Raw genomic sequence first — 18,575 nt, forward strand, 5'->3', positions numbered from 1 at the left:
TAGTCACTCCTGGCAGTGCTCGGGGGAACAGGGACTCCCCAATGCCTGCTGGTCCCCTCTGACTAGTTTGTAACAGGCCACTAGATCCCCCTCAGCCTTCTCTTGTGGAGGCTGAACAGGTTCAGGTCCTGTAGCCTCTCTTCATAGGGCCTGACCTGCTGTCCCTTGATCATGCGAGTGGCCCTCCTCTGGACCCTCTCCATGTTGTCCACGTCCCTCTTGAAGTGCAGCACCCAGAACTGTTTATCTTCTTGTAAAGCAGAACATCCCTAAAAATGCAAAAGGAAGGTTGGCTCTTTCATAGCTTCCTTTTTTGAAAGGTAGCATTTTATGGTTAATTAGTTTTACTTGCCCCATCTTCTAGCAGTTGTACACAAAGTACTAATAATGATTGACCTCAACATTAATGAGGCTAAATGCTGTAACAGTACACATGATTTCCACTAACTGATGGAATTAAGAACAATAATGTACTAACGTAGGCAACTATCTTCCTGAGAGAGTCACAGGGGTCTGGATTCTGATGCACAGTTTTTGCATATATGGGAAATCACTGTACCAAAGCTATGTGATAAATTCATTTGGCGTAATTCTGATCTCACAAGCACTGGTGTTAGCACAGCCATAAATTTACAGGAGGCTAGCTACTACGCACTGATTCCCTCCATGAACATAAGTATGAGATTTGCTGAGAAAGGGACCCTTATGTGGGGTTAATGTGGAGTAGCTAGGGCACTGTATAGTCCCTCCTCAACTTGCTACACACTGGGTGTGTCTACACATTCATTAATTCACCTGTGCTACTACACGTTAAGTTTAGTACCTCTAATATGAGATACTAGATAAAGGTGCAGTAGCAGCACTAATGTGCAGTAGCAAAGGCAAATTTTTTTTGTGATGCTTAATGCACAGTAGAATAATTCTAGCGCATTAGCTTGGTTTTTGTTGTCCACTGAACATTAAGGTGTCTTGTGTAGATGCGCCCACTAATCATCTTGTCTTGACAGATCTTAAATAACTACCCTTGTGTACAACCAGAATGGGGATGAGAACCAGTTCAGGGTATTTTCCTTTACAACTCATGTCTGTAATAATACATGACTTAATCAAGATTCCACTTGCTGATGTAATTGAAAATCAAAATGCACATTTCTCACCTATGTACTCGCCTTTCAGAGTGAGATAAACCAATATGCTTCAATTTCACCTTCCTTGATTGTTCCAGCTGAATTAAAGAACTAAATCCCATCTCCACCCCCTGTGAAGTTAAGTGAAATTGCTTTTGCTGACCTTCTTCATCGCATGAGTTAGAATTGGCCAATCAATGGCAAAATAAAAATATTGTGGGACTTGCCCCATATGTCCTTTCTTATTGCACACACTCTGAACTTGAAATGCACAGAAGTTTTGAAGTGTTAATGAATGTGCACATAGAAGAAAGACGTTTGCATCCTGTTTAGACAAAAATAAGGCCCCCAATAAACTAAAAAAAATCCAAGCAAGAAAACCCCAGTTCATTAAGCAGACAAACCCAACATACACTATTGACCTTTATCAAGCTTGTAATTTTCCAAAAGGTTAGTAAACATAGCAACAAAACAAGGACTACTCTAGTCTCTGTCTGAGTCTTTATTTTCTGGGAATGAGCTTGTAGCCTTAACATTTTGCTGTATGCCTCCCCACTTGCAACCTGACCCTGTATAAGCAGCTTGTCTGTTTTAGTTCACATTTCTTCTACTGTTTGTGCTGTATGACATCCTGGTGCATGGTACTTCACATGCTATCCTGTGTGCATGCCTTCCTTTTTCTGTGCACTCTATCCCCTGGTGAGGCAGTACATGCATATTTATATTACATGATTAGCATCCAGGTAGTCAGCTTGACTTGCAGGTTAGCTTCAGGTTGGCTTAAGTATGAACAATTCTATTGCAAAACTTTTGTGTTATTTTTTCCTTGCTGCTTTGTCTTTGCTGTGTGTGTCTGGGGATATATTTCCCTGGTTCTCTGCGCTGAGTTGCTCTAGATTTTTCCCAGTCAAATGCCTCTCTCTCAGGAACACTGTAGGAAGGGCATGGGATAATTATCAGTGCCTGAGTAATTTATATCCCCTTACCATAGAGTGGGTGAGGTTCTTGCTCATATTAAACAACGCATGCAGCTGTGCAGGCAAGCACAGGTTCATAGTGCAAATAAGTATTTGTTTGAAGGACTTCTGTGTGTATGATAGTGGGGGTAGAGGAAAACTGTATGGAGGAATACAGGTTAACACTACAGTGTAGCCATACCTTTGAGACAGCTGTTTGGATTTTCCCCAAATGCACTGATATAAACACAGATGATTGTACAATATGGTTGGCATGCAGCTTTGTGTTGAAAAACTACTTCTGTGTGGACTCACCCTAAGTGTGTTTATTGTAACTGGCCAGATGACTGATGTAGCATTGCCAGGTTGGAGTATACTGTCAACCATACTGGACCATCATCAGTGTTTATGTCAGTACATTTAGGGAAAATCCAGACAGCTGTTTCAAAGGTACAGCTGCACTGTTGTGTTAACCCATATTCCTACACATGATTTTCCTCAACCCCGTCTACCACGCACACAGACGTTCCTCAAATAAGTGCTTATTTGCACTTTGCACCAGTGCTGACAGAATGCTGACTCTTAAAAGTATGCCAACAAGACGTGCTATACTGAAGCGTTCCATTTGTGATTGCCCTAAATCAGTGGCTGGCATACTACAAATTAGCCCTGCACCCTCTCGAGGTGTCACTCCAGTTCCCTTCCCTTCCCTCATCTGCTGCTTTGTTTAATGGTCCTTGCTCTGTGCTCCCTGAATGATCTGCTGCTCTGCTCCCTGCTTTTTGCCCTGTGCTTCCTGCCTGATCTGCTGCTTGGCTTTCTGTCCCCTGCCTTATCTGCTGTTGTGCTGCCTGTCCCTGCTGTGATGCCACATGCCACACACACAGGCTGCCTGCCTATACCACTTGTGGCACCCAAGCCACAGGTTGGCTACTCCCACCCTTAACGATTGATTTTTAAACCCGAAACATTCTCACTGAAATTAGACATTTCAGTGTGTTGTGCATTAAACAGGGTAGCTACAGATGGGTCAGAAGGATTTTAACTTTTAGTTCAAACTATCTCTCAAGTAACATTTATATTCCATCCTTTGTAGTCAGGGCTGATTTTTTAGTGCATGTTTTACATGGGAAGATTTTCTGAATCTGTGTAAAATGCCCATTACTATAGTCCCAAAGCCAAGCATAACCACCTAAAGGCTAGCTTGATGACTCATTCTGTGGGTCAAATATCTGGTACCGGGGCAGGTCCAGGATTGCCCAAAGTGGGGTGTGGAAACAACCCCAGTGCAAGACTGACTGCACCCTCTGCTCCCAGCCTTCTCCATCCCTACTAGTAAGGGCAGACTGCACCGTGGAAGCTTCTGGGAACTTTTTAAAGTTCCTAAAGCAGTTGAAAATCCTCCCTCCCTTCCCCTTCCTGTTCAGAGCCATGTTCCTTCCTCTTCCCCCTAGCCTCTAATTCCCTTGCCTCCTGCTGCTGCTTTCTCCGTTTTTTGGGCGTGAAGAAGTTCCAGAGCCAGCTGGCAAGCTCAGCTAGGGAGGGGACAGCAGCAACAATGTGGCAGGAGAGTAGTTCCCTCCACCCTGCTCTGTTCTGGAGTAGGTGTGGGGAAGGGGAACCCTCTGTCCACCTCTGTTGCCATCGTCCATGTCCCCCAGCCAAGCCCAGTCCCAGTGCAGTGGGCAGAAACAGCTCTAGTGCTTTCTTGTCTCTGGGAGACAGCAAGGGAAGGCAAGCAGGCAGTGGGAGAGGAGGTGTGCCTTTGAGCAGAAAAGGGAAGGGAGAGATTCTCACTTCTTTTAGAGATTTTAAAAGGTCCCCAGAGGCTCCTGTGGTGTGCTCCAATCCAAAAGGGGGATGAAGCCATGCCACTGCGCCCTCTCTGGATCTGCCCTTGTCTGGTACTACCCAGATCCCTCCTTAAATTTGTTAAGTGTCTGTTTCCAGGGAGGTTTCTTTATCTGTTGATTTCTCTACTTTATGTATTTGGAAGAAAAAAATAGATGCTGAAATGCTTAAAATTATTTAGTGGTTGCTATATTTGACCATGGCAAATAGACTATGGCTGATTACTTACTGGGGCAGAAGAACACTCATGTGAAAGAAAAGTTATAACCAAATGTGCATTCTGACACACATGATTATGTAGGAAGGGGCCGGCATGCTAATACAAATACTGCTCAGCAGGGGACAACATTCTTTTTGGCTGGTAGATCCTCTAGACTACCTAGATCTTTAGAAAGGAGCCGGGTGTGCATTTATTTAACGCTGATTGAGACATTGCTTTTATGTGTACATTCATGGTGAAATTGAACATTGCGGAAAGGATCAGGTCCTCCAAACACAGCTTAATGGGGTATTAGTCACGTAGAAAAGGAGTCAAACATGGCTTGTAGCCTGGCCTGCTGAGCCTTTTCATCTGACTCCTGTAGGGGTCAGGAATTTGGGGTCAGGGTGAGCCGGGGCAGGGTCCATTGCTGAATTCCCTGGTATGGAGCCCCCTTGGGGAAGCATCTTGGCAGCAGGGGAGAAAGCCAGTGATGGCTGGGTTAACCCCTGTGCCACCACATGCCTCACCACTGCCACCACTTGCCCCACTGCTGAGTCGGGACTCAGCTTACATGGGGGAGTCCCATGTTCCACATCCAGCCCAGAGGCCATGTCGAGTTTGACAGCCCCGATGCAGAAGAGTTGTGCAGGCCCCTACATAGGGGTGAATTTCATCCTGAGTCATATGGCTGTTCTACATTAGACACAATTTTTCATATTTTCTTTTATTTTTAAAGTCTGTAACTTTTGTGAAAGCAGCATAGGATCAACTCTCCATTCTGGGGTGAATGCTTGGGTTTGCTCAGTCTTTGTCCTTTCTGAATGATGCTTTCTTACCCTTGGCAAAGAATGCACTGGTAACTGCAAATCTTCCCCGCTTTCCCTAATTTCTGAATTAATAACCAGAGCAGATATTGTTGGGAACAAAAACATTCTTTAAAAAAAGCTAAACATCAAGTTATTAATTTTTTATCATGACAAACCAATGGACACAAAATTTAAACGTGCTATAGAAAGAACAAGCTAGTTTTAAAAATTTTATCATTCAAACCAAAATTATTCTAGACCTCAGCCCTTAGCATGTACAAAAAGAGACAGGCTATACATACATCTTTGCCATCACCTCTTTCTCTAGCTATATAAAATACAGAGAAATAAAGAAAAGGAGAATGCAAAGTACTGGAACTATGTAATCAGTGATCTATTCATAATCTTAGCCTTATCATGATCATTTTCAGTAACAGCAGAAACATATTAGCTAACATTTTATTTTCCATATTATTAATAAAAATTGATTATGGAATGCATATTTTATAACACCTAGCATTACTTATCAGAATACTAGATAATATAAAAATTGCACACCAGATTATACCATATACAGACACTGTTATACCTAAACTGTAATATAGATAGTATACTATTATTTTATAATATCTAATATAATATTATACATACCACCTTAATTCATGCCATACATTTTATACTATATATTTCATAATATGTATCCTGTATTATATAGTTATATAACATATTTAGTATTATATAAAGAACTTCTATGATATATATATATGTATATATATATAGTATTAGATATTATAAAAGCCTCTCATATAATAGAAATATAAAAACCTCTAATATAATACTACATTTTCAAATGAATGCATGGTTACAATCAATACCAATTGTCAAAAGCTCTAAATATAGTGATTACAATGGAACTATAATCCGCATTCAGCAAACATATGGTTAACCTGAATTAATTTTATTATCTTCAGTGGGGTGAAAAGAATTGATATGGGCCACTGGGAAACTAAGTGCTCACGTATGTTATGATGGAGCACTTCCTTGCGGAGCTCTCTCTTTCAGATGTAAACGTTTGGGTTTATGTTGTTATAATGAGAAGCGTATCTGATCAGCACATTATAAATGTATCAAATATATTTCTAATTTGAGTGACTTCCTTTTTTATTTTTAGAAGTGGAGATAAGCAAGGCAAGATATGGTTAAAAAATCTATTTTTATTTATAATGCTTGTGTAATGTGGTAAAAAAAATAACCTACTCAGAATGATTTATTTCCATAGCACAGACACGTGTCTTTGGAAAATGAGATGTAGTTAGCCATGTTAGTCTGAAGCATGGTAGATTTGCACCATTATAGATAAGGACCTACCTAAATCACAATTTTGTGGAAACCAGAAAAAACACCATTGTCTGTGACTGCCATGATCACCAGGAAATCTGGCATTGGCTGCAATTTCCTGCATTTCAACCAAAAGAAAAAAGGTGGTAGTGATGTAGACTGAGTGAAGTCACCCTCTGCCAATTAGCAGCAATGAGCAGGACTGCCAGGATCCCTCCGCCAGTCATTGGTGGTGGGTCTGCTGTGAAATGCCAGTGAAATTGACTCTGCACACCATGAGCAAGCCAAGAAAAACCCTTTGTCTCGCCATGACTTAGGTTCCTACTTATAGACTAATCTAAGTACATACATAGATATTTAGCACAAGCTGAAGGGAGCTACAAATTACAAAAGCTTATGCTATATATATATCTACTTTAGAAAATAATCCATACCCTGTCATGCCAAAGGTTTGTTTTGGTGCTTAAATGTCAGGAAGTCAATTCCATTTAAATGTGCAACTTACCTCACTCAGTCTTTGTGAGGGAGCTAGCTGAAGCTGAAATGTCAGATCATGTGTTTCTGCAGCACACGAAAAAGATCTGAATATGTGGCCTGTGCTGGTCTTCAGCTCTGTGATTTTAGGTGGCTGATTATTTATTTATGTATGATGCTTTTGTTTGCTGACTATCTCAACTTTTTATATATTTATCTGAACTGAAACTCTGCTTCATGTTTCCAGGATTCTTTGATCAGTAATACATTCAGTCTGAATTTCAAAACAAGCCATTGGATATTCAAAACCAGGGATCTTTAGGAGCAACTAGGTGTCTAACTTTCATTGCTTCTCCATGCAAGACAACTGTATAGTTGCTATTTATGCCTATGAAAATCTTCCCCTTGGTTGTCATTCACAGTCAAATGTGTGAAACCCTCCTCCAAAATACAGCTCTGCTCACTGGAACACCCACGGTTCCACACAACTTGATGTCATCTGCAAACGTGCTGAGTGTGCACTCTATCCCATCTTCTAAATCATTAATGAAGATGTTGAACAATACCAGACCCAGAAGAGACCCCTGAGGAACCTAACTTGATACCTCCTCCCAACTAGACATGGAGTCATCAACAACTTCTTGCTGCGTATGCTGATGATTCAACCAGTTACCTATCCAACTTACATGTAACAGAACACTTAAATACCATCATAAGTACACAGAAAGAGCAAAGGATGGATTGAGGCAAGGTAAATTTAGTTTGGGCAGAATCTTAGCTATCATGTTTTGCATCTAAACTCACAAAGCTAAATATCACTTGCTTCTGGGTTGCTTTGTGGGTGTATAGCTTTGCCTGCACAAAAGGAACCAAACTAATTCAATAATACCGTACTTTCCTTTTTATATAATCCTGGGCCCATTTCTGAATGAATGAATGAAGTACATAAAGTTAACATATGAAAGCTCACAGTAAACTTCCCTTAATATTGCAAAACTTTGTAATAAAGCATAATACAGGACCAACCAGTCAATAAAAATGAAAAAATGTCACGTGATTTCCCCAACTAATTTCTGGGGGAAGTTCCCAGTGACCAACCAAATTTGGAATTTAAAATTCACCACAAACTTGTCTTAAAATATTCACAGATGTTGAAAAATTAAAAACAAAACAACCACTATCAGCACCCCTGTGCCTTTTGGCTTTGCTGAAATGTTTTGTTTTGCTGGGAACAGGGAATGAGTCAAAAACTGGTCAATTGTGAGTGTTTTTAATTTTATCTGAGAGATTGTTGGTATTACACACTATATATTTCTATTGGATTTATCTCACAGATTGTTGTGTTAAACAGGAATAAGAACTAATACTATACAGGAGTAAGTCTGGATATGTTATGAGTAATATAAATATTGTTTCTACTATTCTGCATGTACCAATGCTGATTAAACTTGCTGAGTCACCAATATTATATTTCACTTGGGATGGGGATATGTACCCAATACACAATATATACTTTCATCCTGACCTTTTGAAGGGTAAAGCCCAGGGCTTATTACATGGCTGTATTATATTTGTTTCCATGTTAAAATATTATCTGACCTGACCCCCTACAGCCATGGATTTGCTGCTTCAAGAAGCACTGTATTTGCTGAGTCAGTAATACCCACCATGACTTATGCAGCACTTGTGCAGCCAAATGAGTGATATGAAGGCCCATTCTATTTGGGCAGGCCTGTGTATTCCTATTTGTTGTGAATCTTACCTCTGCTTGTCAGCTCTCCATTTTCTTTGCATTTCTACCACCATGTTGAAGAGAGCTGGGAAAACAAGATCTAAAATAGCCAGAAGTTATTTGGATTTTAAACAGATTGTCTTCAAATGTGTAATTTCCTCTTTTATGTTTGTTTTCTTCAGTGGACTGTGAGCAAAGGCTCAGTTTGTAGGAGGATAGCATGGAGATTGAGCAGTAGCTGTTTTGGAAAGTGGACGATGAACTGTTTTAGAGGGAAGGGGGAGGAATTTAGCCAGAGTACTACTTGAGGATGAAGCACTGACTGAATAGGGGTGACTGTAGGCAAAGTCAAAGAGTGGAAATTTTGCATGGCAACAACTGATACAGGAAGCATGGATTGCAGAAGATGCTGGATGTAAAAGTTTACTGCAAAGTCCTGTGAGAAGGATGAATTAGGGAAAAATGTGATTGGAAATCTGGCTAGGGAAGATGAAGTAAGCAGAAAATCAGTTAGTTAGGGACAGACTGATCAGATTGCTTGACAGGAGGGATTCAGGGAGTGGACTGATGATGAACAGGATGGACTTCTGGGACAGAAGATGGATTGGACCACAGTAACAAAACGTATGAGGAGGATGGCTTGGTTGCTGATAAGCAAGTCTGATGAAGTAGAGATTTTATTCAGTGATGTGGCATGTCTGAAGATGCATGGGAGGGGGAGGAGAGCAGTTTATGGATTATGGAGATGCTGACAACTGGAGAAGTTTTGGGGGCAGAGGATAGATTGTATAGCTTTGTTGCTAAACTGGGGACAAAGGATTGGGCTGATGGAGAACATCGATGAAGAAAGACAAAGGAGCCCTTGCATGGGTAAAATGACAAAAAGAAAAAAAATAATTGAAAAAATGATGAGGGGAGCTTAGGGAAGGAAAAGAGTTACAGTGCTTTTGTAGGTGAGAACAGGGGAGAGCAAAGACAGAATGGAAGGGAAGCTATGAAAACCATACCAATGAACTAATGAGATCTGGGAGTGAAGAGAGTATGGGAAAGTAGGGGAAAGATGAACAAGATGGTAATAGAAAAGGCAGAGGAACAGAATGGAGGTAAAAAGACGGTTAGAGAAGGAATGGGGGATGGGATAGGATTTTCCTTAAAAGGAAAAGATGTGGAAGAGACAAGCTGACGGAGGAGAGAAAGCTCAGTAAAAAGAATAAAAACAAGGGAGACGTTGTAAGCTTCAAATGTTTATTCAATGATAAAAGGAAGACTAGCGACCAAATACTATGTAACGCCCAACATTTGTTTATACCTACTTTTATGTATGGAATGAAGGGGATTTGGGAGACAGCTGTTCAGGACTCAGGGTGTGGTAGATTAATATTTCTATATATTTATATTAAATATATATGAACTATTGTTTACCCTGCTTTTTTAAAGAACACACTCATGTTTTGATGTCTGATAGGGAATATGATGAATATTGTTCAGGCTTAGACTTTCTCGTGTATGTTTGTTGGTGTTTTTAATAGAATGCTATTCCCCCCTAGCAAGCTTCTTTAGAATGCCAAAGAAATAGCAGATAGACTTTCTGTTTATTTTAAATCTTTGTCTAAAATCTTCTAAAATGCAGGAAATTTCACTGGCTATTCAAATGGTGCGAGGAAAGAATTCCTGCACACCCATGTCCTTTCACATTTTTTCTTTTTACCATTCTGTAAATCCCCTGTGAATTTCTGTCTAGCTACATACAGGCTTGAGCATTCCTAAACCCTTTGAGGTCTTTTTGCTTCCATTTTTCTCCCTTTCACATGCTGTCCATCTCACTTTGTATCACAACAAAGTCCTTGCCACACTTTTAACCCTGCCTTTCCATTCTGATGGCAATGCCCGAGTCTTTCTGACTACTGCCCTCATCAAAGTTTTCCTTTTGGTTTCAGGAAGGACGCTCTTTCATCTCTAAATGCTTCTACCAGAGGCCAGCAAGCTCCAAGACTAGATTATTTTGTCTTAGGGATTTTGTCTGACCTCTCTACTTAAACTATACACATTCTAGGCCAGTGGCTCTCAACTGTTTTCGACTTGATGCACCCCTGGAAAGACTTGAGGCACCACTTGGAACATGCCAGCCTTTAGCTTCCACTTTTTTTGTCAGCAGAAAAATAACAGAGCAGTTTTTCTGTTGCAAAGAACTCAGAAAGATTTTCTTTTTGAAATCTCTGGATTTATCTTGTGAATCATGTTTGTAAACCTAACAGTGCTAACGCTGTGTGGTACCTTGCGGCATTGTCGAAAGGATCTTCAAGCACCCCAGGGTGTTGTGGTACCCTGGTTGAAACTCACTGTTCCCTGATCAGATCTGTCCCATGATCTCTCCTCTCCTTTCCTCTCCACTCCTCTCCTCTCTTTTCCTGTTACACACTCTGAAGACAGCTGTTAGCCTGCTGAGACTGCCAAATATGTTTTGACAAAAAAAATCCTTGTTGAAGGATGGGGAGGGTTGTTACTACACTTATTTGTACTTTATCAAACTTAGCAAAAATGTTTCACTTGGTTTCAGTTTATGGATGGATGGAAGTTCAGGGCACTCTTATTTCTGATTAACTGGTTTTTCCATGCCTAGTTTAATGTGCAGTGCACTTTTAGATCAGAAGCTAAATATAAGCCTGTGGAGCACTTACTGCATCTTTCCCCATATTTGGCAATGTCTGACATCCCACAATTATTTTACATGGATGCTTCTTCCAACGGACTTGGCAGTTTAAAAGTGCTGAATCTTTTTGAACAAACTGTAGGTTTTTCTAAAGGATTAACAGATGCTCACACTTATCTTTTTTAATAGAAAGACCAATAGACATTTTCTTTAAAGTAACTCAGATCAATGTTGCAGTATGGCTATATGATATAATAAAGGGGACATGCTGAATGTTTGTCCTATGCTTGTTTTAAATGGTTGTTTGTCATGCACAATGCTTCTAAGGGAATAGGTATTTTTAAGGATCAAAATTTAACAACACTCAGTAGGTGAGATGATTTTATGCCAAGCAGTTGTTACCTGGGCCCAGACTAAATATGATCTATAGTGAGGCAGGCTACAGGGGAAAGTCCATGTTAAGCTCAAAGAAAAATAGCCCCTCTCCAAAGTCTGTCACATTTCCCCTTTTTCTCTCCTTCTCCTCAAATCTTCTTCTATTTTGTGGTGTGGAGACCCTTGCCTTTTGGGATCAGGTGAAGAGATTCTTGTGGTATTTCTCACTAGAACTGGAGCTTACTCAATTGCATATCTCTGCAGTCTTTTTTCCCTTTACTGGATTTTTATTTTGCAGTACCTGATTGATAAATTCTAGAAGTTGGAGGGGCTGGGAGAGGGAGGGGAAGGGGGCAAAATGCTGCCTGCACCATAAAAACCAATGACAGCAAGGCCAAGGATTCATTAGACACAGAAACTGTGGTACCTTTTCTGCACTAGAGGTCATTCATCTTTGGAGACAGCTGTGGCTGAAGCTACATGAATAATTAAAAAAGGGATTCATCAAATTGTAAAAAATAGCCTGCCATTAATTTTTGCAAATGTCTTACCCAAATTATCAATCTGGCTCCAGAACTGGGAAAGTCACTAAAAATATTCAGTGACATATCTGACAAGTATTAAGACATTTGACCAAAAAATTTTTTGAGAAATATTCCTGATGCATTGTAGGCTGTGTGTGCTGGTTGGGCAGCAATGGGATGGAGATGATGAAAGGCCAGCCCTTTAACTACTATAAACTGATGTAGCTCTGTTCCTGATTGATATAGGCTGAAGATTTGGTGCAAAAAAGGTCCATTTTAAGTGGTTTTTATGTCAATTGTTTGCATTGAGCTAGGAGATTATGAGCAAGTAATAGCTGTAGTGCTATACCATTAGCTAGGAAATCCATCAGCCCTCTCAAGGTTGGTTAATCTAGGGTCTGACCCAGAACTCACTGGATTTAAAAGAGAACATCTACATTTTTTCCAAATGACATTGGCTTGTACATCCATGCCCTCAATTACCATAAAGATGAACTTAAAAAACCCCCCAGCAATGGATATATGTGAAGTATCTTTTGATAATATGTGCAAAATCTTTCAGTCCTGCTTTATTTTGATATTGGAAGAAAAAGGAATACTTTCTAAATCTCCACCAAATCAAACCAGTTCTCCTTAAGCAGACCTTTTTTTGCATGGGACGAGTGTATTTTCTCACTCTTCTTCTCTCATTCAAAAATAACAGAACCATCTTTGCTCAGAGGAACAGCCTAAACAGTAAGCTTCAGAAGGCTACAAAGCAACTGAGAAAAGGAATTGTGATAGAAACTGTTACACAGCTGTAACCACAGCAGCCCACAACCTGCAATGCCCTAATTAAATCCGTTCTCATGGATGAACTTCAAGTGCCAGTCTCCTCTACTACTACTTTTCTTTGACAGAACTGTGGGTGGACTAAACTCACTCTAAAAACTAACATATTTTACTCCCCTACAAAAGAGCTGGCCTATGCTATTTTGCAGTAAGATCTATAACAGAACCCTGATATTTATCTTAGTTAACTTTAACCCTGGAAGAACTGCAGATCCCAGCATGTTCATTGCCAATGAATTAAAGATGTGAAAGGTTGTCCTCAGGCAGTGGGTGTCCTGATCCACTAATCCAGTTAACATTTCAGATTTCAAAGTGACCCTGTACAAGATAGGTTCATTTCTATGCATGAACTTCTATGTTTACTTTCTGCTGAGAATAGTCTCTTTATAAGCCACATGGGGAAAAAAAAGCATGTGTTTTGCATAATCTGCTTAGTTAAATGGAGACTTTGTACATTACATGCAGGAAAATCTAACAAAAAATGGAGATAAGTGGCCTCCTTGTGATACAAAATTCTTGAAATGTGCTCTATTTTACTTGTTATTTTTAATTTTTTTAGATACCATCTGAAAACAGGAATTACACACTGTTTCTGATAGAACATTAAAGGCTTGATTTCTGCTTACTTGTCACTAAGTACATACTGTACATTAATTGGTACAGTGAAATATTAAAAGGTGCCCTTTGAATTAAAAATGTCAGGGGTTACAAGTATATTATGTGCATACCACTGTGGGCCTACTATTCAGCATAAAACAACCTTACTGAAATGTGGAACATTACTATATGATATGACTAAGTAACTGGAGTTCCACTTACGCTGAAAATTTGAAGTAGTACTGCACACTGATTTTTAGCTGGGAAAGCTTTTATCAAATCAGTGCATGTAGTATTCTTCACAAATGAATAATGTTGCAAACAAGGACATATCAGATGTCTGCAGTGGACAAAGCTTTTACTACTGTTCATGACTGGAAGGTAAATGAAAAGAATGTACTTTCCAGAGATCATTTTTTGTGTCTTCGTGAAGCCCTCTGCCTGTTTTGATGCAATGCTGCATTTTCCCACAAATGGCCTGATCCAATGACCACTGAAGTTGGTCTGAAATTAGCAGAAAGATTTTCTTAACAGGGACAAACTGACCCCCACCCGGATTTCCCCCTTCTCATAAAATCCTGGTGGAGAGACAGACAGAAATTTCTGTGTGAATACCCCTGGCTGCCAGGCTAGGAAGACAAAATAGGACTGTCTTGGTAGTGTACCTGTGCTTTAGTCCAGTGATTCTGAATCTTTTTAGATTCAAGGCACCTTTTGTTAGACTTAAGGCACCCCTCGGAAAATCCCAGCTCTTGGCTTTCACTAATTTCTTGACTGTGGAAAACAATAGAGCAATTCTGTTGCAAAGAACTTAGAAAGACCACAACAGAGCAGAAAAATTTTGGATTCCTGTTTGAAATTTCTGGGTTTATCTTGTGAGTCGTGTAGGTGTTTGCACCTAACACTGTTGGTATTACATAACACCCTTAAAAGGATCTTGCAGTACCCCAGGTTGCTTGGTCACTGGTTGAGAATCACTGCTTTAGTCATTCGTGGGGCTTGATGTGCACTGGTGCTGCACTCTGACCTGGAGAATGTGAGGCATGGCTCTTCATCTTAGCACTACATAACATACTTACACTGACTCAGCAAACTCTGACTTTTCTAGTGAAATATAACAAAGAACTGTCTACTACTGCACTTATTCCCTACACAGACTCTTATGAAAGATAATGGTAAAACACCCTGTACTCAAAAAGAGTATAGTGATTGCTCTGTAAATGAAAAATGCACATACCCGCCTTTTTGCCAAGGCAGCCACTACTTTCATTTCAGCTGTGCATAGATTGTCTTATTAAACTGGGTATCAAAAATCTAAACAAATTTCCACAGAAAAACTGCAGTTGGTTTCCTCTCTTGTATAACATACTGCACTAGCATATTTTTGTCCCTAGCTATGAGCCAAGAAAAAAATCATACAAAAATGTGCTATGAAACAAGAGAGCCCCTCCAGAAATAGTTTTAATGTCCAAGTACAGTGTGAATGATTTATAAACATTATAAATACTATGTGAATTCATGAGGTGGATGGTAGACTGCAGTGTTACCAAGGCTACATGCACTGATTCTTGGCTGCTTTTTTGCTTGCTGGGAAACATGTCAATAAAAAATCATAAGCACACAAAAATATCAAAATAGGAGATAGTTACCTAACATGATGAAGGGAATTCCCAGGAACGTGGAATTGTATTTCCCACCAGTTAGATTAATGATTCCAGCTGCAGTCAGAGTGGCTAGGCTTATTGTTAACAAGCCTAGGAGACCAAGCCAAGGTTTGCTACGGACACAATCCTGCATGGAGCAGCAGAGTATAGCCAAGCTGACCACAAGTACTAGACTTGTGATCAGGTAACGTTCTGACACCCTGCTAGTCTTCTGGAAATCCTCTTTCAGTGAAGAAGAAGTGAAGGGATACATTTTGACTTTCCTGTTAGATTTCTGGAAAAGTTCAACAGTGTCGCAAAAAATGGTTTCCCACTTTTCCGCTACCATGTCATTCAGGGAGTTGATTGCCTGCAAGTAGTAGGTGAGCTGAATGGCTTCTGCAGACTTCACCCGATCTTTGCTGTGCACAGTAACTCCACCAAGCTGGTGCCCATTATACACTTCCCTGCCATCCTTTAAGTGAGTGATTGGATATGTGATAGCAAAATTTGTTCGATTAGAAGAACGAGCGGTCTTCAATTCCTCCAATACATGCACTATGTCATCCACTATGCAAGTCTTGTCATTATTCAGGATACATATATGGGCAAATGTGTAATTGAAACCAGGTCTTTGTACTTGGATCCTGGTCACAGCAGAGTGCAACTGTAAGGGAAGGAAAAATCATACACATTATTCATCAGGTAATCATTCTAGCAGGCAAAAAACAGCAGTAGTTTTGTCAACTTGGGTCATGGACAGAGGAACATATATTGCTGTGTAATGTACACTGGTTTTGTATACTGATGTAAATTATACTGGGACCAGAAATAGATGTGCAGCTCTCCGGAGCTTAGCTCATGCAGTGGGCTGTACCTTGCCACCAAGGGGAAATAACCATAGGGTTATAACCTGTTTGCTACCAGAAATGAATGGATAAATGACAAAACTTAAACTGGTAACTTACATCAAAGGAGTTTTACTTCTGGGTCTAATCAGTCTGGGTGATGTTATCTTTGTGTAGGGGGTGGCATAATTTGTTTTCTACTTTTAAATACCAATATAATACTAATTACATCACTGTAAATATTTAATCTGCCCAAGGTGACACTGTTTCCCATTGACTCTAAAAATATATCTTTTTGGTTTTTGCTATAATAGTAGTAAGGACTTTACAAATATGTATTACAGCGTTGATGTTTTTCTCCAGAATCCTTTACTCTTAATCATTTTAGACCTATACAAGTGCACTGTGCATCTGCCATTCAACTTCTCTAAGAAAACAAAGCAAGAAAAATAATTCTGTGATACAGAGCTCCATTTTCAAGTGACCTACTTGTTGTGTTAGATGTGAGGAAGCAGCACAGCATCTGCACCTCCTTTTCAAAAGGGATAGCTACCCCACCAACCATTTTATGGACCTCAGAGTTACCATTATTATAATATTACTTCCTTGTCAGCTATCAGGTATGCTGTATAAAAAAGAGACATAGCAGTTAATTTCAGTGAGCCACCTGGGTGGTGGCATGTCATGGATACTATTGATTGGCAGTAAAAGCAGTAGCACTCCCTTAGAAGAAAAAGAAGACTACAGCTGCTTTGTCCTAAATGCAGGGTTTGCCATGGTAGCAGGACTAAATCAGCTGGCATTAATTGCTTTTAGTTCACCCCAGCAAACCCACAGCAACTCTGTCAAAGAAAGAGAAGTGGTAGAGGAGACTGGCACTTGAAGTTTATCCATCCATGAGAATGAAAAGGACTTAATTAGGGAACTTCAGGATGCAACCTGCTGTGGTTACAGTTGTGTAACCGTTCTATCACAATCCCTTTTCTCAGTTGCTTTGTAGCCTTCTGAAGCTTACTGTTTAAGCTGTTCTGGAAAGTCTGAGCAAAGATGCTTCTGTTATTTCTGGGTGTGAGGAGAAAAGAGTGAAAAAATACACTCTTCCATGCAAAAAATATAGACAATCTTATGATCTCTGTATAATTTTCAGCCAGGAGAAAGCAGCAAGACAGTTGAAACAGAGCAGGGGAAGAATCATAACTATGGCGGAGGGTTTGTCAGGATTCTGCTGCCAAATAATTTTAATCTGACAGTTAGCTGTCTTTGCAAACTGTACATTGTTTATGTTTCTTGTGTCTTCTGGCTAACCTTATGGGGCTAGAGTCTGTGCTGCTGTAGTTGTGAAAAGGAATATCCATATCTCCTTTCTGGAAGCGGCTGAGGACTGTTTACTATAAGGCAAAACCTACCTTACACTTTTGACCCATGGAGAGGAAGTGGGTTGGTCTGGAGTGTGATGTACTCTAACAGTTCTGGCTGATGAACAGCCACTGAAGCTGAGTAATCTGTTGATGCAAGTTAGAGCAGGATCAGTACTTCTTTAACTAGGGCTTCAGTGACTGGGAGCTGATTTGGAAACCTGAAACAGCAAAGCTGAAAGACCTGCCTGTGCAGTGCAGACATTTTGCAATTAAACAAAAGACCCTGGCTTCCCCCTTGAGTTTTACAACTGTTTGGCCCTGGGAAAGTATAATTCCCTCATCTGTAAAGTGGGGGTGAGACCTTTTCTGCTTGGAAGCTGGTAGAGTGAATAAGCAAGGACTATAATTTTTTTTTTAAATATGATGAATAACTAATATCTGCCCATTGATTCTTGGCAGGAAAAGAGGAGGAAAAATCTCTCCTTTTGTATACTACATATATTGCTCTCTATGGACCCCAGTGAGATGGAGAGATTCTAGATTATATAGGTAACGAAGGGATTGAGATCAGACAATATTTAGAAAAAATACAGACGCAAAATTGGTGGAGTAAATGATAAGAGAAACCAGAATAGCAAAGATGGCTCTGCTGGTGGAAATGAATTAGTTGTCTGCACACAATGGCCGCGTCCAGATGAGCATAGACATTTGGTTCCCCGGGGACAAGTAGCAGTGGCACACTTGTCCCTGGGGAATACCTGTGCCACGCGTACTCTGGCATCGGCAGGTTACCCTGGGTGGGGTAGAGGAGGTTGGAGCCAGCAACTGTGCTGGCTCCAGCAGCTGGGGAAGCTGTGGTGCTCCTGTAGTTGAGAGTGTGGCTGGCAGCTGGAGTGTAGCTCCGGCTGCCCAGGCTCCAGTTCTGGGCTTCATTAGCTGCCCTGTTTTTCCATGTGGGTGTTTTCCCTGCCCTGGGGAGCACCTGAATGTGCAGTGTGTGGCACTGCAGATGGGTTTGCGCCACATACTGCACAGCCGTGCTCTAGATACAGCCAGGGGTGTTAGTATTGGGTCTGTTTTGCAGACCGATTACCCATAGCTCTATTTCAGTGTGACCAGTATTTTACCCTGTATTCATAAAAAATGTGCACACACTGTACTATTTATTTTACCAAAGATTTGATTATCTTTAATTATTCACTGTGGGGATAAATCTAATTTAAACTGCTTCCATTTCTTAAGATGATATACATAATACATGAT

The 18,575-nt window shown here is 40.3% G+C and overlaps 1 protein-coding gene across 1 annotated transcript in view; it reads right to left on the bottom strand.

The window, feature by feature from the left end:
• Window positions 1-18,028, bottom strand: part of PTCHD1 (patched domain containing 1) — a 26,525-nt gene extending 8,497 nt beyond the window's left edge. Inside the window, exons 1-2 of the mRNA XM_019529175.1 lie at window positions 17,361-18,028; window positions 15,113-15,773 (exon numbers count right to left, since the gene is read on the bottom strand). Of these exons, the coding sequence (XP_019384720.1) occupies window positions 15,113-15,773; window positions 17,361-17,378 (679 nt within the window). The 5' untranslated portion in view covers window positions 17,379-18,028. The remainder of the gene's footprint in view (window positions 1-15,112; window positions 15,774-17,360) is intronic.
• Between the last annotated feature and the right edge of the window lie 547 nt (window positions 18,029-18,575).

Source organism: Crocodylus porosus, unplaced genomic scaffold (assembly GCF_001723895.1).
Source record: "Crocodylus porosus isolate Cpor-Errol unplaced genomic scaffold, CroPor_comp1, whole genome shotgun sequence".
Classification (NCBI taxonomy): domain Eukaryota; kingdom Metazoa; phylum Chordata; order Crocodylia; family Crocodylidae; genus Crocodylus; species Crocodylus porosus.